Below are 23,739 nucleotides of genomic sequence, written 5' to 3'. Positions count from 1 at the left end.
TCAGAGAGACTCTGGCTCTTCAACAGCCTGAGTTGAATCCCTATAAAACAACAGCTTCAGCCTAAAATCTGACATGGTGAACAAGAAATCCAAATATTTAATCAGGGTAAAGTACATTTATTGTACTTGCCGGACATTTACCCCTACATTTTCATTTCATATTTAACAGACCTTCCTTAGAAGAGAGGTTCAGGAACTGATCCACTTCATGGGGCTCCAATTTAATCTCTGGAAGAACTTTCTGGGTCAGTGGTTTCATCTGGAAAAGAGAAATTAACAGCATGAAAACCTGGAGTACACATCTGAAAGTCTTAACAGAAGGGCACAAGGATTACTTCTCCATAAATGGAGAGGTTTCCTCTCCTCCTGCTCTGCCACAGGCAAAGCTTTCACTGCTTCACACAGTTTGCAAAACCAGGCTACAGAGAATATTGCCCTGACTGCTCCCACAATGGCTTTTCTTACTACTATATTTAGCTAAAATAAAAGATTATGCCTCAGAGATGACATTTCATCTAACATGAAAGCTAACATGTAACCCCCTCAAATTACTTCTCTTAGCAACAGAGCTGCTGCTAGGATTTGCTGGACTGCACGGTCTGTTTGAGCAAGGACAGGAACACCCCTGGGAGTCAGGGACAGCCTCTTAAAGGCCATTGTCATTTGGGAGCAAGAGCAAGGTGCCAGTCACTGAGCACCAGGTTTTGGGAGCCAAGCTCCTTTCACAGTGCTGAGGAGCAGGAAAAGAGACAGTCACTGCTGCCTGGAGTTGGGAAGACACCTGGCCTGCCCCACTGACAAGGCTGGGGCACCAGGCTGCCAAGCTTTGCCCAGAGCCTGTCTGTGTGCTGCAGTGCCAGGCCTGAGGAAGCCAGGCTGGCACACCAGCAGGCTAACTGCAGCCAAAACCTCTCTCAGTAACCTGTGTAACTAATCCATGCAACAGCAATGAGCCACCAGCAGGTCCCAACACTCTCACAGCATCCCAAGGTACAGCAGGACTGTGTCCTGGGAACAGCACAGTCAAGCCAGGAGAAAATGATGGGAAACTTGTGCTTAGCTTTTTTCAGTTTCTCATAAAATAATTTCTGTTGCACCTATTTCTGATCCCCATCCAAGTGGAAACATTTATTGTCAGCATGTATCAACTCTCTCCAGCCTGGACTGACATTGCATCCTGGGGGCTGACAGCAGCCATGCTTCTTCCTCTGCTGGCTGGGGACCCTGGTGAGCCACCAGCTGCTGCAGTTCATTCTCCTTAACCCAACCACAGCCAAACTAAGCTCTTTAGAATGTCCACTGGCTGCTCCAGCTGTGGTCAGAAAAGCATCACAAAGCTCCTTGTGAGGCTGGCTGGTCCGGAAGTAGCAGCAGCTTGAAATGTCAAAGCTTCACAGATCTGGCAAAAGCAACTTTGGAGGCAAACAGGGAAACTCTCCAATCAATCCAAACAAGGAGTCTTGTTCTGCTTAGGGGAGGGCACAGCAGCATTAAAGCAAGGTCTTATTAAAGGCTTCACAGAGCAAGTGGATTAGGTGAACTTGTTCTAATAGTTTCTAATGAACCAGGTGCAACTGGTTCATTAGAAACTATTCGAATATTTCTAGAAACCCAAAAGCCCCAGACTTTGGGGGCAGCATAGAAGACAAAGTCCTACATCCAACCATTAAGAGCTAAAGATGCAGACAACAAGCTCTTACAGCAACAGTGGGACACCAGCAAACATTAAAAACCATTAGAACAGACTGCAGTGTGCATCCTGAACTGCCAAGCTCTGGCACCAAGGAGGCTCCACTGGTCAGCAGCCTTAGGAGAAGCTGCAGCTAAGTGTGCAGAGAGAACAGAGTCTGCAGTACCAGGGCATCTGTCTGGAGCTCAGGCTGCTCCCCCTCCAGCGACGTGGCCGTGACGGTGAGACTGACGGAGGGAGCGAGGCCTGATGTCTCACAAAGCCCTGGCTCAGTCTTTATTGCAGCTGGAGTAAACTCTGTAGCCAGACACCATTCCTCATTTTCCAGGTCACCTGCCAGGGAAGGAAATTGAACACCACATGTTTAGATCAGAAACAGAAAGACTACAAATGAAAATAATGTCATTCCTTTTCCAGAGAAGGGAAACAAACACAGAAGACATTTTAGTCTATCAACAAAACTCTGCCCTTACTATTCAGCTTTCAGTCAATGCAGACAACCATGGCATTTCAGGGCTGTAACCTAATCCTAGCCCCAGGATACACAGAGGAGCAGCGAGGAAAGACACAGAGCACTAATCACTGTGCATTGCTGAAAGCTGCTAATGCGTAGCAGAACAAGACTAAACAAGCTCTGGCTAAAGCAGCCAGAGAGCCCTGTCCTAAACAGCCTAATGCCTGCTGACTCTGTTTTATTCCTCCTTCTAGAGATAGCCTTTAGCCAGACTTCTGCTGCTTCTACTGCTAGCAGGCAGCAAATAGCTCAAATTGTGGGATTATACTCTTTAGAACAAAGTATTTGTCACACCCTCAACTTCATTTTCCCCCAGGTATGTGTGTGCAGAAGAGGATATAGGCTTTGATGATTTCACAGGAGCACCAGTGCCATGGTGATCATGGTGATTTCCTCCACAGAGCCTCTGGGAAGTCACAGCACAGGATGCCTATTTTATCTGGCAGCAGTGAAACATGCATCACGTGTCAGCAGAATTATCCCCTAACTCCACTTATTGAAAGCTCCCTAGTCAAAAGAAAGCCATGCAACTTTTTTCTAGACAAAGCTGAAGGGTTTGCCCAACATTGTCAAGAGCTGGAAGAAGGTTGGCATGGAAAGTTTAGCTCCCCATTTCCATTCACTGTTTTACTTGCTGAAAAAGGACTTCCTTTCCCAGGCCTGAAGTATAATAGAGCACCAAGAACTTAGAAAGACTCAACCTTTGAAACAATTCCACAAGGTTATTAAGAACCCCCTTTAAAAATACAAAATAATCAAATGCATTTTTGTCAGTTGCAATTCTGCCTTAGACAACTTCCTATTCCAACTGAAAGACTTTAGTCTTCCCTCTTGCAGGAGAATATCCTATACCAGGGACACTGCATCCCAGCAGCATGTGGCACAGTCCTCTCTCACGACTGAGCAGTGGTTGTGAGAGGCATATCCATTAAACAGAGCAGCTGGAATCTGAAAGCAAATATACATAAAAGGAAGAAGGGTGCTGATCTTTCTTTCAAAGCCTTCTACTGCCTTCAAACAGATTCTTTACTGCACATACGAAATTAAAAGAGAGAGAGAAAAAACATACACTGTAGGGCTGGTGAAAGCAACAGAGCTCTGAATTAACTGTGTGCTGCACCAGCATCCTGGGAGGCAGCCGTGGGGCTGGGCTGTGCCACCAGCATTCTGCAAGGCTGCACAAGACCCTCCATTCACAGCTGAGGGTATCGAGCTGGTGAGATGCCAACAGAGCTCAGCTGCAAACAGGTAACAAAAATAAGAGAGGGCTTACAGCCTGTGCTGCTGTGTGTCCTTGCTATTAAGACCACACACACACAGAGAGCACACAGGCACTGGGCAGAAGCTGGGTGCCTGGAGGAAGGGAGAAGAATGTGCATCTCCAGTGCTAGTAATTACTTTGTGGTGGGACCTAACCTCCACCACTGGCAAGGAAGGAGGTAATTTGAGTAAAGACACACCAAGGAATTAAAAATGAAAAATATGTATCCTGTAATCAGAAGCTCAAGAACACCAAGGCCAGCACTCTGCCAGGTTAACTGCAGAGCAAGGGCTAAACACCATATTTAAACTTCAGGAGAGCTTACTCCCAAAGCTTCCTGGGAAATGCAAAAATAGAAGTATTTATGGGAAAAAAATAGGTAGACTTGCCTAAATATTAACTCAGGAGAGAGGATATTGCTCTTTTTCAACCCTCCCCAAGCTTCTCCAGTCACAACACAAAAGCAGCAGCTCTCTCCCAGCTTGCTCTGTATGCATTGTCCAGGTAAAACCTTTAAGGTGGTTTAACCTGCCTGGAAATCCAGAATCCCTTGGCAAATGCAACTTTCAAATGCCTGTTTGAACTGGCCCCACATCACCTTGTCCAGAGCCTCCCTTTGCTGCCTCTTGCACCTCTGGGTCGAGCTACCCCTGGGGCAGCACCATTGTGAAGGCTATGGATAAATTAGAGCTATTAGTGAGGCCAGTAATTAGCCCTTAAGTTTCTTAAATTTGTATCATCACGAAAGTAGAAGGGAAATGCAGCCATGGGTGACCAGCACAACAAGGCATGTCCTCTAAGGCTGCACATTATGATGTTTATCACCTCTAATCCCCAGACTCATCACGAATATTCAGCTGCTCTAAGACAGCAAAATATGCTGGCCTTTGGCTGGTCACTTCACTCCTCTGGAATCCGTCCTTTTACTCCTCTGGAAGCCAACTTTGCTGATTAACCTGACATCCCTGCCATCACCACTTAGATCTGCATAAACTGCTCAGAGTTATTCCAGGCTTTAAGCCAGTCTAACCAGTCTGCAGGGTTACAGAGGGTTTCCAGCAACAGCAACACGCTGTGCTTAGCGCTGAGGTCATTCTGAACAACTGCATCTGGCACTTCTCTGACACTGCCTCCTGCAATGCATGGTGACAGCTGTCATTCCAGATGAACAATCCTGTGAAAGGAAGGGATGGAGGACTGGTCAAATCTCACCTTGATACTCTCCACACCCCCTACCCCCTCCCCTTCCCCTGCCATCTTTTCTTCCAAGTCCCAGTTCCACATTCCTTACCTCGATGAGGGACTGTTATGCTACAAGTTACTTTCTTTTGATACATCCTAGCTTCTGAAGTCACCAACAGCCCCTCTCTACTTCAAGAGATTTATTTCCCACTCTCCTTTCTCCTCTTCCTGAACACAGCAGGTTGAAATTATCTGAAAATCATTCTTAGTTTACTTTTATAATAGTTTTTTAGCATCTTAGTGTACTCTGCCAAGCACTGTACTAGAAGAGCAAAGTGGCAACCCTTCTCCCAAAGTCCTTGAGAATGTAACACAAAATGAGAAAAACTTCGGCCAAGAGGGAAAATGGAGCAAGCTAATAGATCAGTGGTCATACAGAGAGGAATGGCACACCCTCCAAAACAAGAGTATTTCTGATAGAGGGTTACAGAGAACCCCGAGAGAGGTTTCACAGAATAATGAGAACAAGAAAGGATATGCATGTGAAATACTGAAATGAAAAGGACAACAGGAGCTGGCTCAAGAGATCCACTGGAGGAAAAGGTGTCTTCTCCAAACCAAACCAAGCAAGATGTGCTGTGGTAAGTGTAAATGACTGGTGTTAAGAAGTTAGAGGTGTTTATATTCATATTTGATATGATCCAGGAGGTACATGTGAACTCTTGAGCCACAGTCCAAAACAAGAAGCTGCGAGTGTAATCTTCATGATGGTATGAATTCTAGACAAATATGAATAGGGCAACACTGCATCCTCAAAGGTGAAACAAAATATGCTGTAAGTCATTCAGATATTGAGACAAGAAAGCCTAAACAAGAGATTTGGCTCTCCAAATGGCTAAGAAAACACACATCCTAAGTATTGTCACTTTGGCTCTCCTGAAAAATCTCTTCTCAGGCTTCAAAACAGCTCACTGTTGAATAAGTGATCCTGGCTGTCAGTTCTCTCCCCAGCTGGCATTTTCTACAAACCTCAGAACTCTATCATGCAATGACTGTTTAGATGAGTAGCATTCCCCTTTACCTACCCTTTCCTAAGTCCATGAATGCTAGGCATTTTGGCACATGGAACATGTAATTTAGGGAGCCCACACAGTACTTGGCAAAATCCCAGCTAACACTTCTGCCTGCAATGCACTAGTGCTGGTGAATTGCACACAAGAACTGAACATTCAGGCTGCAAAGCACCCAAGTATGAAGAAATACCTAAGAATGTTTACCTCAGAGTCCTTTTGCACATCCAAAACACCTAGAAATAGGAATGCTTTAATAACATGACCAAAGAGTTTCTCTACAGAACCCATGCTTTTAACAAGCAGAATGCATGGTGCTTCACTAATTGAGAAGATATTCCATGGTTTGTTCTTTGCACTGTCTCATGCACAGAATCACCTCTCCTTTACTGAATACAATCCCCAAATTTTTTTCCCACAGGGCTATTTAATTCCCTTCTAGGGAAACACTCCACAACTTGAATTCATTTTCACAGTGGAGCTGAAAATTCATGTGAGACATGGGGAGACTAAGGCCAAAAAGGAACTAGTAATTTAAAACAGACAACTGGAGACAACCGGAATTGAATTTTTCAGATGATTTAACCCTGTTACTACACTTGATCAGAATCCAGCACACTTTCAGGTTGGGCTGTGAGCACCTACCACTGCTGCAAGTTAAACATCACAGTTTCAACTCAGCCATCCAAAAAACCCATTCATCACAGCCACCCAGGGTTTGTGACCCATGCACATAAGATCTCCAAGGCTAAAACTACATTTCTTCAGAAAGCTTTTGTGTGCTTATTCTGTCACCAAACTTGTGCCTCTTCTCCAGCACACCTCTTTAGCACACATCTTCCACGTCACACCTCACACACTGTGATGATGGCTGTCAACAGAAATGTGCTCCTCCAAGCATCACACCTGTAGCTGTAATCAGTGTGTGTGATTTAGGCCCACATGAAAAACACACAACCAACAACAGCTGTGTTTTCACATGTCATAATTAACAGACACCATTTCTGTGCTTATAAAAAAACACTTTTTATAGATCTGTATTTATATACATATTTAAAAAATTCTACATAGTCTCTTAATAAGACCATGCGCAGTTGTCTAGGATATTCATATCTCTCAGAAGAACTGCAATATTTTGCTTCTTGTTCGTGGATATGGTATGGAAAGGCAGGGGATGCAAAGTGGAAAACAACGTGAAAAATGCTTACCTCAACTGTACAGTGTTTTTAATATCAGAGTTCCCAGAAAGTTTTGCTTTCCTTTTTTATTTCTATCCAACTAATTCTTCAGTCTTGTCCAACATACCACCTCCTTTCCTGTGAAAAAGCAGATCTTCTCCAACACTGACTAAATTTCACCCTTTCTGAAAGATGTACAAAAAAACTTACAAAAATAAGTAAAATGGTGTTCCTGGCTCTCCACATTCTTTTCAGCACTTTTCATTAGAGTTTACAGAGACACTTATTGCTGGTTAATTAAGTTGCATGTGCATTTATTATGCATTTTTAAATAAATGAGAGATGCACTCTGCATCTCAGCCCCACCCCTCTCAAGTACAGAGAATGTAAGTACCCAGAAAAACAACATGGGTTTCACCTTTTTTCCCCTCTGCAGTAAAAAATAAGATAGCACCACCATGTAAACAACCCACATGAAGGCTGTACCACTGAACCCAATCTCTGAGGGGGATAAAAGCCCATACCACCACTACAGATCTCCATCACAGAGAGAAGATGCGTGCACTCAATGCCATTTCAAACCAGTGTGCATATGAGACCTCTAGAATCATCAAGGGATATATCCCTATCTGTATCACCAGAATGAAGAGGCAGCTTTTGCTTCCTTGGTAAAGTTCCCTGTTCAAGCAATGGATAAGGCGACTTAGGGAAAAACAAAACTGAAAATTAAGGTGACCACAGACTATCAAAGTGCTCTGCACAGGTATCAGAAAAGCCATCTCTGAACAGGGTAATGCAGGAAGTTCCCTAATGAGTCAAAGTGTTCTCCAGCCAAGTGCACTTAAATAACCTCCCTCTTCAGCTGTGTTACAGATTTGAACAATAGGGTTTCAACTAATTCCTTTTGGCAGACCTTACACTGTCACCATGCACCACAGGGCTGCATGCACAGCCATGCCATGAACAACCACCTGCAGTCTCAGGCTCAACTCACCACATGGTAATGACACACCTTGATGCAGAGGGTGATTAAAATGCACCAAGGGTCCCTGTGTGCAAAGCTGGCCTTTGGACAAGTGTCCAGTCCTCACCTGGATCCTCCCTCTCTATACACAGAGCACCAAGGGGTGTCACCACCACAGAACAGCTGCCAGCTGGGAGGCAGCTAACTGCAAAGGGAAAGCACCTCTTGGAAGAGGCTCACAAATTGTTTTTAGGGAAAATGTCTGCTGGATCTGTCAGAGAAGCATCTCTGCACCATGAGCCCAAAAGGGCTTCTGATGCATACATTTTGGGAATGCTGCTGGACATTCTACTTGCAGGAAAGGAAGTTTATTGTCCCCAGCTTTGCAGTCTGAGCCCTTCCAGCCTCCCAAAGGCAAATTGGACCTTTCTGGAGAAATAACTGCTTCCTTCTCACTCCCCTGGGCTTGGATGGCTCTCAGTGCCCAGCTCTGGGCTCACATAACCCTCCCTGTCAGACACAAGCCCTGTTGATTTTGCCTGAAATGCTGAACTCCAACGCCTCTACCTCTCCCCCTCTCTCCTTTGGGAGGTGAGAGCCCACATTCATCCACAAACAGCTCCTCTTACAGATTTTCCAGATGGCATTTCCCCCTCCCAGCGCACACGCTCCCACCGCAAATAACGAAACCGGAGCCCTCAGAACTGCTGTGACAAAAGAGACACTGTTTGACTACCAAACATTGGGGTCCTTTCTAAAGTGCCAGCAAGGGAAAACTAAATAAAGGGGCAAAGATAAGCAGCAGTAATACACAGTAATTACAATGCATAGCAGAAATAGCTTTTCTCATAACAAATGATCATCGTTCATACCAGCATCCCCTCTTTGGCCATACAGCACGGAGTCCATGTCCAACACACAGATAATTTGCATCACTATCAAAGTTACTAAGATAGAAACAAAAACATACCACCTTTATATACATGGGAGTCAGGCACAGACTGAGGTGGTAGCTGGATTTACAGCCTTAAAGTTGGATAACATTAAATGTCCTATATAACATTTTTTTTTTTTTTTTTTCCTTTTCAGGTATGAGAAAGTTATCCACAGAAGCACTGTGGTCAAATAAAGCAGTTCTCTCTCCCTCTCAGGTCCCAGTTTTTCTCCTCACACCCCACACAGATGCTGTGAAGGCAGATCTGTATTATGGCTTCAACACACATGAAATGGACGTGGTGCTCACAGTACATAACTAAGTGAGCACAAGCTGTCAGTGCAACACTACAGGAAAAGTGAGATCACTGGTTTGACAAACAGCAGGACTGGAAGTGGGAGGAGAATTCCCATAACATGCATCATCGGGGAAACTATTCCTGGGAAATCAGTCACTTGACAAAGAGTTTGAAAGAGAAACTGCAAAGGCTCTTGTACTGAGAAAGGCACAGCAACAGCTGAAGGTCCAGAAGATTCCACCTAGGGCGAAACACCAAGGAAGTACAGTTCATTTAGACTGTATCCAAGCAGGAGTCAAGAGGGAACTTAATCACAGCCTACAAACACCTAGGGAAAGAGGTTTCAGAGAGCAGATGGTTCTTTAAAAGAAACAAGGGCTATAATGAGATCTCATCTATGTGTAACTGGAAGCTAAAGGAGGCCAGACTGCAAATAAAGCTGACAATTAACAGTAACCATAAGTAAACACCCACCTCTATATCAAAACTAGCATTTTTCAGACATGCTGCTGTTCAGGTAGGAGTTACAGGGTTGATGCAGAGTGAACTATTGAGACTGTGGACCTTGGACATACAGAAGTTCTCATACTCTGGTATGAGTTTAGTTGTTCTCATACAGAGCAATGCTTTCAGGCACATGGTGTGATTCTTGGGGTGTCCTGTGCAGGGCCAGGAGCTGGACTCGATGATCCTCATGGGTCCCTTCCAACTCAGAGTATTCTATGTTTGTATGAATTTTACACTGCAGATGGTGACAAGGATTGACTGCTACCTTTCCACATAAAAAATCAATACAAACACAGACCACTCACACTAAATGACTTTCTCCTCATTTCCTAAATAAACACACAAAAGAAAAAAAATGAGGCAGAAAACAAGTTGCAGGAATATGCTCTAAAAATTACCAGTATGGCTATGACAAATGAATTTCTTCTTTCATTTCTGTTCTCTTTAAAGTCAGGGCAGCAGCGATTCCCATTTTCATTGTTCACATTACATTGATTCAGTATTTGGACAAAAACAGACAGCAGCGGGACATTGTACCTCTCTATATTTGGAAAATAAATTAGGATATGTGATATAACCTAATATAAATAATAAAACTCTCATGACTCACATATACACATGTATATTAAATGTGTGCATACACATGGACACAAATAAAACCTATGAAGACCAACCTGAGCCTCAAGGCCAGAGGTGCCTCTATGCAGAGACAGCACATGACACTGATTACTGCTTGTGAACTCCATTCCTAAGCAAGGGTTTTTCATAGCCCTGCCTGAGATGAAGGATGGATTTATTGTTGAAGGGAGAAAAGTGGGAGCCATGGTGTTGGGGGTCTTGTTTGGTTCATTTGGGTTTCTTATTTGTTTGTGTTTTTCCTTTTCAAACCATGTAGGGAGATGGACTTGAATTTTAGAAGTTGAAAAAGGAAATTCAAGTTTTAAAAGCACATTACAGAAAATCATAACCTCAGCAGTAAAAAACCCAGTAACAATACAGGTTACAGTCTGGGGCCAGCCCCAGTTTTGGCACAGCTAGGAGTAAAACACAAACACAACATTTCAGCAATCATTCTGTCAAACCTTCAGCCAAGACAAGCCTCTTCAAATCCAAAAGTGACTTCAAAGCATTCCTGAGCAGGAAAGCACCAACAGGAGGGGCAGGTGGGGACCCAGAGCTGCCTCAAAAGAAGAGCCCTCCAGGGACTGGAAAAGGAATGCACCCAGCAACCTGGGTACAATCTGAGGAGACACAGCACCCAAGTGACTGCCCAGCTGTCCATTGGCTCTGCCCTGCCAGGCTCACAAAGCGAAAAACAGCAGGAAAATCAAACACACACCCACCACAACACATCCCCAGCACCTGAACTGATCTCAGAGGATGAAGAGCCCCACAGAGATGCTGCAGGCTCTGCCTTCACATTCCTGCTACACAGCAGCCCCTCAGTATTACCTGCATTCAGGTGTCACCCATGCATCTCACGTGGCCAAAACAAGGGACAGCCACAATCCCAAAGTTTGTGCCCGCAGCTAACAAGATCAAGCATGGGAGGGCAGGGGAAGAGCTTACACTCTTGAGCCTATCAGTCACAAGAATAACCATAGTGCCTGCTGAAACTTGGGTCTTGCCTTGCTCCTGGCTATCAGAGCCACAGTCCTCCCTTTCTAAAAAGCTGCAGAGACTGGAAAACTGAAGGCAAACCTGCACCGACCACAACAGAAAATCAGGCTTCTTTCCCTATTTCTTTACAGCTGTCAGAAATGAATCTGTGCCCCAAAAGGCTGAATGAGACCTCCCTTACCCATCAGCCCTATTCCCAGTCTGCCCTCCCAGCTTCTTCATGTCCTTTCAAGAGCATTTTCCACTCCACAGCTACCCACTGTCCTTCCTCACAACCACTCTGCAGCTGTTTCCAAAACCCCAGGTATCAAAACTAGAAAGGAGAAACTTGGTGGGAGAGAGGAGGCAGTGCAGCTGGTGTGGACAGTTGGTACACACGACACAGCCTCCTTTTTCATGTTGCAGCCTGAAGCCCTCCCCAGGCCATATGCCTTATTCACCACTTCAGGCCAACAAAAGTGATCAACCAGCTGCAAGCAGCCAGGTCAAGCCTGGAAATCTCTCTCCCTCTAGTTATCTTTAAAGATTATGCAAAACTGAATCTAAGAATAGATTCTCATCATGGGAAGAAACCAAATAATCCATTAAATGCCAGATGTCTTGTACACTTGTGCTTTAAAACTGACACCTTCAGAGAGCCCACAGGCTGCAAGTATTCAAAAAAATTTGTTCTGTACAAAGCTGGAGAAATGGCCCTCAATACAGTGAAGTCAGAAGAGTAAGTGGGGAAAGCCAGAGTTTGGACCTTGACTTTATGGGCACTTCAATGTATTCTCACCTTGAGCTTAACAGGACTTCTCAGAAAAGTTAAACCCAGACTTATGAGTTTCCTAAATTTTACAGTTCTAGCTCTTTTTAGAAAAACTTTATATAAAATTTACAGTTACAGGAATAGGTCAATTCAGCAGTTGCAGAAATTATGGTAATGGCCAAGCAGCGGCCAGCAAGAAACTGCTCACAGCAGAAATTACTCCTTCCCCTGCAGGAGTGGGCAGGAAAATGGAACCAGAGCAACCAATCACTCCACCATAATGGCTGAGAGGAAACATTAAATAACATTTTCAATAAGGTGGTGGAAGACTTGGGGGGAGGCGGGTGTTGCTCTGTTCTTTTAAAGTTGTTCTAAGCTTTTTGATGTTTACATATTTGCAATGGAGTTTCTCTTGCACTTTTCATGTAAATAATGATTGTTTTGCATTCCTTTCTGAAGGAGGAGAGAACTGATGGACTGTTGGTTTGACCAGCGTGGTTGGAGAGGTGGCAATTTCATCCTCCAATCCAGGGTCACTTTTGGAATTCTATAAATATCAAAGTCTGGAAATAAACGCGCCTTTTTTGCCTTAAACATCTCAGCGTGTGAGTGTCGTTCATTTCGTGTCCTACTGCAACAGGGGGGGAAACAAAAGATGGAAACAGACACCAAGAGGCTTAAACCTGTCTTGAACATCATGTGCTGAACAAGGCTAGCCTTTTTCTCAGCCTCCCTGCATGCTGAAAAAAAACCACCCCTCACCAGAGAAAAATCACGAAAACACTACAAGAGCTCACCAATTTGCCCACTGGGATGGGTATTTGGAGAATGCAAATTTTTGGGATATTTCATATATGTCTCAGCTCCTGCCACTCCACAAAACCCCTCCCAGCTCCCCAGCAGCAGAGGATCATGCTGAAACATCCAGACCTCCCCCTCCACACTCTGTACCTTCTGGTCCCCAAAAGGAAACCGGTGCTCCCAGTGTCTGTGCCCTCACTCCACCAAGGGGACTGGCCTCCACTGGAGCTGTCAGGAGCACTGTGTACCTTTGCTGTCTAATAACAGAGATGCTTTCAATCCCCAGCGTCAAGCCCTGCAGTACTGTCATCCACAAAATCCTCTTTTCCTGCTCTCACAGATTCAAGGAATGGAAAATCATCAGGGTGATGCCTTTGAATATCTATCAGACAGCCAGGTTCCCTCTAATATTGCAATTTACTAAAGTATTTCTCTGAGCTTCACTGTTTTGAAGTCAATAGCTGCAGAAAGATTATGAGCACGATTCTGGGGTTAGGACTAAATAAAATCCCAAAAACCAAGAACAACTCCTCCTCCTCCTCCTCTCTTATAAAACACTCTGCAGAGTGAACATAAGACAAAATGTTTTCCATTCATTTTCTATTTTTAAACCCACTTGTTAATGTTTCTTGGCTTTTTAAAACATCATTTGGCTACAGCTCTATTACAGTGATCTCAGCAGTATGCATTTCTTCAGGAATTTTCCCCAAAGGAAACTTCCCTCACTTTTAGCCTAAGTTGAAGCTTCCCCTAGTTAACTTCCAGAAGAGCTTGGTTTCTGATGTTCCTTGTGCTTGTTTTCCCTTCCACAATTAATATCTCCTGTATGTGTTAATTTAAAAATATTCCTATAAAACAGCTAGGAAATAGAAAAATGGAAAACTTTCTGTAGATTATGTCTCCCAATAATTTCCAAAAATCCTGTCCCACATTGAAAAATCCTTCTCACAGGTTTTATTAGTTGCCCTCTTGTCAAATCTCTAAAAGATTTCATCTTGTTCCAACTGAGCACTTTGGACTACAAAACTGTCAGCCTCTGAAGACCTGTCTGGTGGATCTTCACAGTTTAGCTGGTCAATGCTTAGCCAAAAGCACTAATCCCTCTCCCTTTTATTCTAATGCAGCTTAACACTCCACTGTTTTGTGCTGTAAAGCTAATGGTGAAGATAAACTAATTTTTAGGAGTCAGAGTCTGGCATTGCATTTATTCCTTTAGTTACCAGATATTCATGGTCTTGCTCCTCCACCAACCACTTCACACCAGAACAAGTTTGGATCTCCTCCTCCCACCATTCTTGCCTTTCCCCTTTTCCCCATCTGGATGTTTATAACTGCTGAACTGCAGGTAGCTGTTAAAAATGCTATGGGTTCTCATCAATTTCTGTGCATCATCATTTTCCACAGTTCCACCAGAAGCATTTCATTACTGCATCATCACAACAAATGAACATGGGCTCAGTGTGCTGTACCTTCATTAAAGTTGTCATCAGTGGAGATGTGGGTCAGGGGAGACTGGGGTCGGGAGTCCCCACAGAGGGAATAGCTGTGCTCAGCCTGGATGAGGGGTGCTGGGGATGCTGGAGACAGTTCCACCTCCATGATTTCATTCTTCTCAGACAAGAAAGGATCATTCAACAGCTGGCCTAGGACATCAGGTGAAAATTCATCCAGGAACTCTGTGAAGTGCTGTGGAGACAAAAAGGCAGGGGAAAGTTTATCTCCTAGCCTGTCTGTCATGCCAAGCACAGGAGGGAATAGATGAGAACAATTCTATATGTGCACTGGTCATCGGTGCCAGTCAGCAGCAGGATCCCCCAGCCCTGTCTAACAACCTCCTCCTCCAATCACTGCTTCAAGCTGAAGAGCTACAGCTAGAACAAAAGTCCTCTCAGAGGCATGCATTACAACAGAAGAGTCTCTCACTGAACTGCAACAAAAATGGAAAATGGAAGCATGGTACTCATGTCCTGAAGCAGTCTCCTCCTGCCACCCCGAAGGTACTCACTACCATGCACCATAGTGGCAAAAGTGGGAAAGCACATCTCCCTCAGACAGAGTGAAAGATCTTGCAGGATCCATCACCAGAACATACTGTGTATGGAATAGAATATAAGGGGTTAATGTTCACTGAACCACAGAAGAAAAATGAAACACATTCCAGCACAGACTGACACCACATATGACTGTTTTAGCTGCGCAGAACTTTCCGTGTGCTCCAGGAAAACGGGTCCATGCACATCCACAGCCAAGCAATTAACACATTTGCTATAAAATGGGCTTCCTGGTTGATTTATGTATCTATTTTAGAAGTAGCATTCCACCTAGAGCCCATATCCAGCTTCTAGGCCCCAGAGCTAAAGCTCCTGACAGCCAGTACTAATTACCACTTTGTCTATTGCACTGAATTCATTACACCAGCAGCCCATGTTAGATCTGTATGTAGCAGAGTAATTCCATGTTTGTTTATTATTCAAAATGAGCACAAACCAAAGCTTGCAATCTATTTTCTCCAATCTCCAATCCAGTTCCCATCAACCGCAGAAAACTTTGTCTCTTCATCTTCTTTCCAATGTCAGAAAACTACATCTTTGACAGATGAAAAATCTGCACTGCAACAAACCATTCCTGTTCATCTCATTCACACAAAGAATTCTATTTTTGGATAAAAATACTTGCACAGTGAATTGTAATGAGATTTTCTGAACAATGAACGATTATCTACCATCTTATATAGGAATCTTTTGTCAGCTCAGGCATGATGCTATAAAAGTCTAAGTTTGTTTGATCTGTTTAGTTTTGCAAGCAGTATTGATCTTGGCTCTTCATCATGCTCTCTCCTGCAGAAACAAACACTGAAATTCAAGATTCAGCTTCCTGTAGGCTAAGTTAAGAATTAAACAAGTCAATATTGTACAAAACCCACAAGGGAAGCAGTGTGCTCACACCCTCACATTTCACAGCTCCAGCAGCACCTGTGGCCTTGAAGCCTCATGCTGAAAACCCTGAGCACAGCTGGCTCCCACAGAGTTCCTGGATGTTCAAGCACCTCCTCCAAATGCTAACTGTGCCTTTTTTCAAAATCACTAAATCTTGAGTCCATTCCGAGCGACAATGAGGAAAAGAAAATATTGACTGAATACAAGGCAATAAACAGAGGACCACGGCTGCTATGCTGGAATAACAAACCAGCTCAAGAAAAGCCTTTACAAATGGCAAAACAGATTTGTAGCCTCATATTTACTTACTGTAAATCATAACACTAATAAACTCTTAGAGGACTCTGCAAGAGGGTCATGACCACCTTAGAAAGCCTCGTTTAATTTTGATGCCCAAGGACTCACTAGCACTTCACAACCAGGTGCTTCCCAACAAGGATAAAAGTATAAACACCCCACTACACCACCCCACTATGCAAAGAAAAAAGAAAAAGGATGCACAAGAGAAGTTGAACATCTTGGTACCTCAATAAAGACACTGAATAAAAGAGGGTAGGCAGCCATTAATGTGTAAACAAGGCACAGAAATACTTCCCATCCAGGAAAGAAGTCAAGGATGAACCTATAAAAAAGCAGTGCCTTTCTTAGGGACAATGCTTTTCCCCCCAGTCTACACATTTCTTTTCATTTGGAGCAATGGCAAGAGTAAATTATATTTGTTTACATATTTTCCTAAAGCTGGAGCATTTCCTTCTTTTTAATTCTTGCATGCATCACTCTGACTGATGAGTAGCAGATGCTGGAATATGGCTGCTACAGTATTTGTACCATGGTTCCACAGGCAGCTGCTTTACCACCAGCATCATCCAATTTCAGGATGTCATCCTTGAAAATATCATACCTATGTGTTGACTTAGTCTGACTATTTAGATGTCATAACTTAACAGACACAGCTTAAAGAAACATGGTCACAGTCTACTCAGCTATTTTTAGCAAATTCACAAATAAAGATTTTTATTAGCCTTCTGTCTATCACTGCTTTGATATGGAATAAAAGCTTATCAAATGTTATTTTACTATTCCATTTGACTGAAGTTAGGCCCATCAGATTTTACTTTTTTTTTTTTTCCTTTCTAAATGGGGAATTTTACTAAAACCACTTCAGGAAAAGCAAAGGAGGAAACAAACATTCACCTTCAGAAAACCAGAGAGAAAGAGGACCTCAGGGTGGGGAAGGATGTTCAACACATTTGTCAATATTTGTGCTTTCTCCTTTTCACATGCAGCTGCAAAGCAGCAAACTGTGAGCAAGAAAAGAATATGCATTTATAATAGAATATGCATTTATAATAGAATTATCTGAGAGCAAATACATGGTTGGTTTCTAAAATGATTTTCTAGTTTCATTATAAGTATCAAGTTTATTTTTAATGGTCTGTGATGTAACATTGTACACTGGCCAATAGAGACTGCCACAGGTCAGACTGTGCAGCTACTGAACTCAGCAAACAGACAATTTTAGGGATCTGGATTTCTCTGATTTTAAATATCACAGGCTCCTTGATTTATAGGAATTTTTCAGATGTTATGCACTTCTCTACTACAGTGAATGCTTAAAGCTAGATCACTTTTTGTCCCAAATAAAGCAACTGTCTCACTGAGCGTGGCTCAGTTTGCTTAGAGAACTAAAGAAGAAAAGGCACCTGAGCAGCAGCTAAAGTAGAAACCACCTGAGGGCAGCTCCCCAAAACTTCCACCTACACCTAAGCCGCTCCTTCTCTTTTCAAAGCACATTCTCCCACTGCCAGCCCCTCTCCTCCTCCTCCTCCTTCTCCCCTCTCTGCTTCCACATGCACCTCAGCGGTCATCAGCCACTTCCATAGCTGGAAAGCCCCAGAATAACCCTCAATTTTGACACAGTAGCAACCACCCCTGTGCTCAGGAACAAGAAAGGGCAATTTGGGAAGGAAACTGAGACTTTGACCCCTAGAACCTGTATATAAATTTCCTTGCAAAAGAAAAGAATTCTTTGTCTACGTCTTTCAGCTGGGCATCTTTCACCCAGTGAGTTCACCTTTACAAAAATTTTAAAAACAGAGGAAAGAGCACTTGCACTGATAATCTGCCTTTTTTTTCTTCTTTTCCCTTTTTGTTGTTAATACCTCTGTAGACAGCTCAGCTGCCAGATTCCTGCTATCCTCACACCCCACTGGCAGCCCCAGCACTAATTGCAGACATGTGTTAGTACAAGGAGTCTGTTTGAATTATTAAACTGTTCTCACCACATAGCAAAGAGATGTGTTCAGCTAGGATTTTAACCTCTGTAAAAAGTCAGGGATTTAGGACAGATGTAACCTTATCTTCCACCTCCCCTTCCCCCAGAACCCTGAAAAGAAAAACAAAACAGCAGCACTCCTGTTTACACACAGGAAGGAACTGGCAGCCCTGAGGAGTTTCAGCACTCATCTGGCTGGACACTAGCTCATGCCTGCATCCTGGGTGTTTCTGGGGAACACAAACACCTCCAGCCATGCTGCTGCAGTAAGCAAACAGAGCAAAGCTCTCACATCCGGGTGCACAGGGGGGTTTTGGGCAGCTCTTGGAAAGTAGCATTTGGCTGTACACCAGCTGTGCTGCGGGCTGCAGCTCTGCACAGCATCTGCCTCTTCCTGCCACACAAAGGCCCTTTTCTCCAGCTGCCTCGGGGACCAGGGTTTTTTTTATTTCTTGTCTGATCAAATGAAGGTCTGTGAAGCAAAACACTCAGGTTTTGCTAGGTGCATGTCAGTGCTGGCTTCTCCACCAGCCAACCTGAATCCAGATGAGAGCAGCACCAACCCAGCTGGCTGTTTGAAAATGACATTACCATGCTGAAAAATCAAAGTCATCTTCAGAAAATTGACCTTCTAAGAACTCATTAAAAAAGGAACGCAGAGAAGTCAAGAGCCCAAAATGACACTTCACCATTATATTTAAATTTTAAAACAAGCAGCAGGATTTGCTGAGCCTGCAAAATGCACTGCATCAGCTGCAAGTGTCACACACCTTTGTAGCAGCACAATCCCACCTTCTCCAGCAGAACCATGCCAGAGGGGAGCTGCAGTGACAGCACCTTTGCATACTGCAAAACAAGCCCAGCTCTCCCAGCAGACCAGGGTAAGGCAGCCATGCAACGTGCCAGGGTTATAAACACCCACAAATTCAAGATATTACCCTCCTGGGAGTTAGTGGCTCCCTCCTGGCCCAAAATCTCCCCATCCTGAAGGGATCTGTCACCCCTCCATAGGAGGAACTGTCAGGTACACAACAGGCACTCATAAAAAAAAAAAAAAAATCCCACCACCCACTTGTGGGTACAAACAGCCTGGGGGGTTATTTCTTTATTATACTGTAAAATCATTTCATGTCTACTCAGTAACTATATTGAAACTCCCTCATTTGTGGGGGAATATGAAGAGTAACACAAAACTGGTATTTGAAACCAGCAGTGAGATCCACTATAAGAGCAGACACAATTGTTTGGACTCACACCAGCATTTACTCACTTTAAGCACTAAAAAAAAAAAAAAAGTGGACAGATTTTAAAAAATCCACTAAGTGAATAACGTGCAAGTTGTGTCATCAGCAAAACAAATGCCAGGAAATTCAGAGCTAATAGATTTACATGGTAATTAAAGCTGCACATCTTCCCAACTTGCTCAGGTTACACAGTTGGAAATGCTGAAGTTCATGCTGAGCAAATCTTATAATCCACCCCATTATGTACACATGTATGCACACATTTCCATTGCAGACACTCAAATATTTCCACCCCACAACCAGCAAAGCAGGCATGCAGTTTTTTAATTTATTAGGGGGATTTTCCAAGAACCATGCTTACTCCTTTGCCTGTCTTCCAAAATATTCTTTCACTTTTTTCTTTAACAACCCCCACCAAAAAAATATTTTGTATTTAAAAAGATAACTAAAACCTAAATGAAACTCTTAAATGGAAAGGACTAAATATGGGTTAAAAGAAAGAAAAACAAAAACCAAAGCCAGAAACAAAGAAGCTCTTGTGCAGCAGAGGCAAGGGTGAGAAACAACCCTCAAGTTCAGTCCTTTAAGTTCACTGTCTGCAAGAAGAGAAAAGGATGCTATTGCTCCTTCCTTGCCCAAGCCTCTCGGGAGTCAGGCAAAATAGGAAAATCCTTCTCACACTCCCCTGCCCTCCTCTCAGTGCATAGCTCTTGGATCCAGCCTACTGTTTCGCCAGGCTGGGTGCATGTTTTGCTGTTTCCCACTCCCTTCCCAAGAAGCCAAAGCCAGAGGAGTGAGTCACTGGGGCAAGAGCAGTGAGTCAGTGAGATGGAAGCCCTTCAGAAAGGCTCCCCCCATGTGAGTCCCTGACTGAGACCTCAAAGTACATTATTAATTCTGTGTTACAAGTAAGCATTTGGATTAAGCTTCAGGTCAGATGTAGCTGTTATTTTCTCTCAGCTCTTCCCCCCCCAACTCCCCTATGCCTTTTCTTTTTTTTTTTTTTTTGCCAGCTGGAGCAGCAGAAGCCCAGAACACTGAACCTCTCTATTACTTGTCCCCTTCCCCTCACCACTGAGCAGCAGGGTCACAATTCCTTACCCAGTGATTGCAGAGCTGCAGGACAGGCCTGACTGACCCATCTGCATCTCACAAGCCTCCAAGCCACCAGGAGTAGGGGCAAGCCTCTCCTTGCCACCTCCAGCCAGCATGGCTCACACCACACAGGGAGGGGAGCTCAGCTTCCAAAACTTACTCACTGGGGTCTCCAATGGACACAAGATACCCAAAGAGACCAGTGATGTATTAAAAGCTGTGTAGTGAAGAAAAGTATGTTTGGTTGGTTTGTTTGGGTTTTTTTTTTCCCCGTGCTCCAGCCATGCAGTGCCAGTCATAAATATTTGCTGTGAGATAATATTAATTTGCTTGGTTACACCCCAGCTACACCTCCAGGCTCTATGGAAGGAACTTGGATTTACTGCAAGTTTTACATCAAACTATGTCTTCTGTGGAACTCACAGGGTTAAGCCAAAAAATAAACAGTGAAGAAAGTTTCCAGATTGTATACAAAATTTACAATTCAGTGGTGGGCAGTTATGGCCCTCTTTGCTGCCCAAAAGCTCAGCAGCAGGGATAACACATTTTGTTCTTGCGCAGCTGGCTCAACTTACAGCCATTTTTAAAAGAACATGGTTGCTCCAGATCCTTCTTGACAGGAGACAGATCTTAATAACATAGGAGAGTTTTACACCACTTGGGCACACAGCACTTGGCTTCATTAAACATCATCCCTCAGCATGGAAATGGGAGGGGATGAAAGCAAAGAAAATACATCTCAGGCCTCCTGCAACAGCATCCCTTGGTGATGGGTACAGATGAGCCCTTTGTAAAGGGCACAGCCAGCACAGTTCCTGCATTTTAAACAAAATCCACTAGTCCTGCACACATCTCAGAGATCACAGAATATCTCAGGTTGGAAAGAACCCATAAAGATCATCAAGTCCAACTCCCAGCAGACTTTAGAATTATAACAGGAAGGAGGAAAAGATAACCACTGATACTGCTAGGAAACCTCAGAAAATTCATAATTTCACATCTAGGTTCCCATTAGTGCAGGGGACCTCCTGCAGAACACAGATGCTTTCCAGTTCAGCTGTTTCATGTTTGAAGCATTCTCAACAGCCTCCTCCCTGAGGACCAAATTAGTATCTTTCAAAGGAGGATCTTTCATCAGTCTGACTGGTGTAGGTAGGAAACAACTCCTGCTCTATCAGCAGTGCTTGCTAGTCCTGACTGACAAGACACTTGACATTTAAAATAAAAATCCTAATTCTTTCCTTTAAAAGTATTTCTTCTTTAATGGTTGCAAAGTTTAAATGGCAGGGTTCCAGCTTGCAGCAGCCATGATTCTTTCTTTTTCCTAACGCTGACTGCAACCTACACACCACCCAACAAAATCCTGCCCTTTAATTAAAGCTGTCTGTTATTATAAAATAAGTAAGGCTTTATGATCAGTATTGGGCATGCTATTTCACAAAAGAGTTAGCAGTCTTTGTTTTACAGATTTATAGTACTGGTTGGGAGATGTTCTGCTGCACTGTTTGTTTGTTTGTTTTCAAGAATAGAAGCTGAGGCTTGAAAAGACACAAATTTAAGCTCCTCAATGTTTATTTAGGCACTCTTCAGTTTTGAAGAGTCAGACTATCAAGTGCCTAAATGCAGACACCTGAATTAATTAGAGAAAATATGAATTACCTTTTATAAAAACTACCAAAAATTCATACACATAATAGTTGAAATTGCAGATGTGTGCATAGTTTTAAAAGGAAAAAACACACCATGCACATATAACCCTTTCCTGAACTCAAGAAACAGGTGTCTGAGTACAGTGGAGGGAGAATAAAAAAGCAGTGCTTCTGTGAAACAAATGTAAAAAAATCAACAGGTCATATTGCCCTACCCAGGAGGATGAACTGCCCAACCCTTGCAGAGCTCAAGGATCAGCAGCCTTTGGCTAGCAATGACCTGAGCTGCCAGAGGGTTCAGACCCTGCCCAGCAGGACCTGTGTCTATCACACAGATATCTGCTATCAGGGCAGGAGGAGGAACACACTGGCAGGACTTTGTGTTCAGTGCTGCTGTCACTGAGGGTTACACATTAAGTACCTGCACTAAAAGAGTTGGTTGTGTGTGTGTCTAATACTCTTCCAGTGTGTGATCTCACCAGACGGGCAAACAAACAACCACCCTGAAGAAAACCTTTCCAAACAAGTCCTCTACCTTGCTTTCAGTAGAAACATCCTGGGCCTTGATGTGATGTACCTCTCACATTTCCCCTGAGCTGGCACTAAGCCCAGACACCACGGATGCACCAGAGCTGGGACTTCATCAACAGCAGGTACCATCACATCCCTGACTGACCAAACATTTCCAGTCTGCAACTTTGCAGCAAGTTTAATGTCAAACCTGCTGCTGCCCCAGCAAGCTAATGAAGAGCAGTGTGACAGTACTTGATGATGACAACACCAAGAACATCCCTACCCTGTACCTGAAAGACAACATGGTTTTTGAAGGCATGACACTGGAGCTGCTTCAGATGAGCCAGCCCTACCAAATGCATCCCACAGCAAACAGCCTTGCATTTTAAAGGCACGCCCAGTGGTCCTCTGCTCCATGAGATGGATACTTCAGGACACCCAAGTTGCACTTGCACAGCCTTAACTCTGCAGAAATCCACACAGGAACCCACAGAAACGGTTTTGGCACCTCATTTTGTATGGACCAGTACTTCCATCAGCACTTTGGGACTCTTCCTCTGAGGGAAGACATATTTCATTTTATGTCAAAACAAGAGTGTGGGTGGGTCACTTGGTTTTTACTCGTGTCAAAGGCAGACAAAGTTTGTTTTGAAGCCCTGCTGAAATCTGCAGAAAGGAAAAAAAAAAAGGAGACAGGATATGAAAAAGATCAAATAAATATACACTTACAAGCATGTGTCTGGAAAAATCATTTTAAGATACCCCACACTTGAGAGTTGGTATTCCAATTTCCTATGACAAGCCTTTTGTCCCAGTGCCACTAAACATTACTTCACTCAGTTTTATAAAAAATAAATAAACAAACCATGAGTGGTACTGGAATAGGGTTCAGGACCCACAACAGCAGTAGATGGAAACACCTGTATCCTAAGACCAGGTCTTAAAAACAAGCTTCTGTGCTAATTTTACCTCTCTGCTTCCTTCCAGAGATGCAGGGACTTGTGGAACAGGTTATCTAGCAAGAGGTATGGTGGCTCTCTCTGCTCATGAGTCCTGGGAGTACAGGGGAGACTTTCAAACCAGTGCTGCCATCATTTGTCTGTGACCTGACACTTCAGCTTCATTTTTTAGCCCTCTCCCACTCAGAGCAGCCCTCTCTTTCATCTCTAGCTCCCTCTCTGTACTTTCCATTTCCAGGCCTTTGCTCCCAAGCAGGTGAAACTGAGGCCAAGCTACTCAGCCATCCCCTTGCAGGAC

At 43.7% G+C, this 23,739-nt stretch overlaps 1 protein-coding gene across 2 annotated transcripts in view; it reads right to left on the bottom strand.

Annotated features, from left to right (window-relative positions):
- CREB3L2 (cAMP responsive element binding protein 3 like 2) overlaps positions 1-23,739 on the bottom strand; it is a 74,781-nt gene that overhangs the window by 21,892 nt on the left and 29,150 nt on the right. For both annotated transcript variants that reach the window (XM_084206709.1, XM_084206710.1), the window contains exons 2-4: positions 14,240-14,456; positions 1,857-2,023; positions 172-259 (exon numbers count right to left, since the gene is read on the bottom strand). In XM_084206709.1, the coding sequence (XP_084062835.1) occupies positions 172-259; positions 1,857-2,023; positions 14,240-14,456 (472 nt within the window). The remainder of the gene's footprint in view (positions 1-171; positions 260-1,856; positions 2,024-14,239; positions 14,457-23,739) is intronic.

This window comes from Fringilla coelebs (genome assembly GCF_963513975.1).
Source record: "Fringilla coelebs genome assembly, chromosome: 5".
Lineage (NCBI taxonomy): Eukaryota > Metazoa > Chordata > Aves > Passeriformes > Fringillidae > Fringilla > Fringilla coelebs.
Note: the sequence above shows the minus strand (reverse complement) of the source record. Positions and strands in the feature narration are given on the sequence as shown.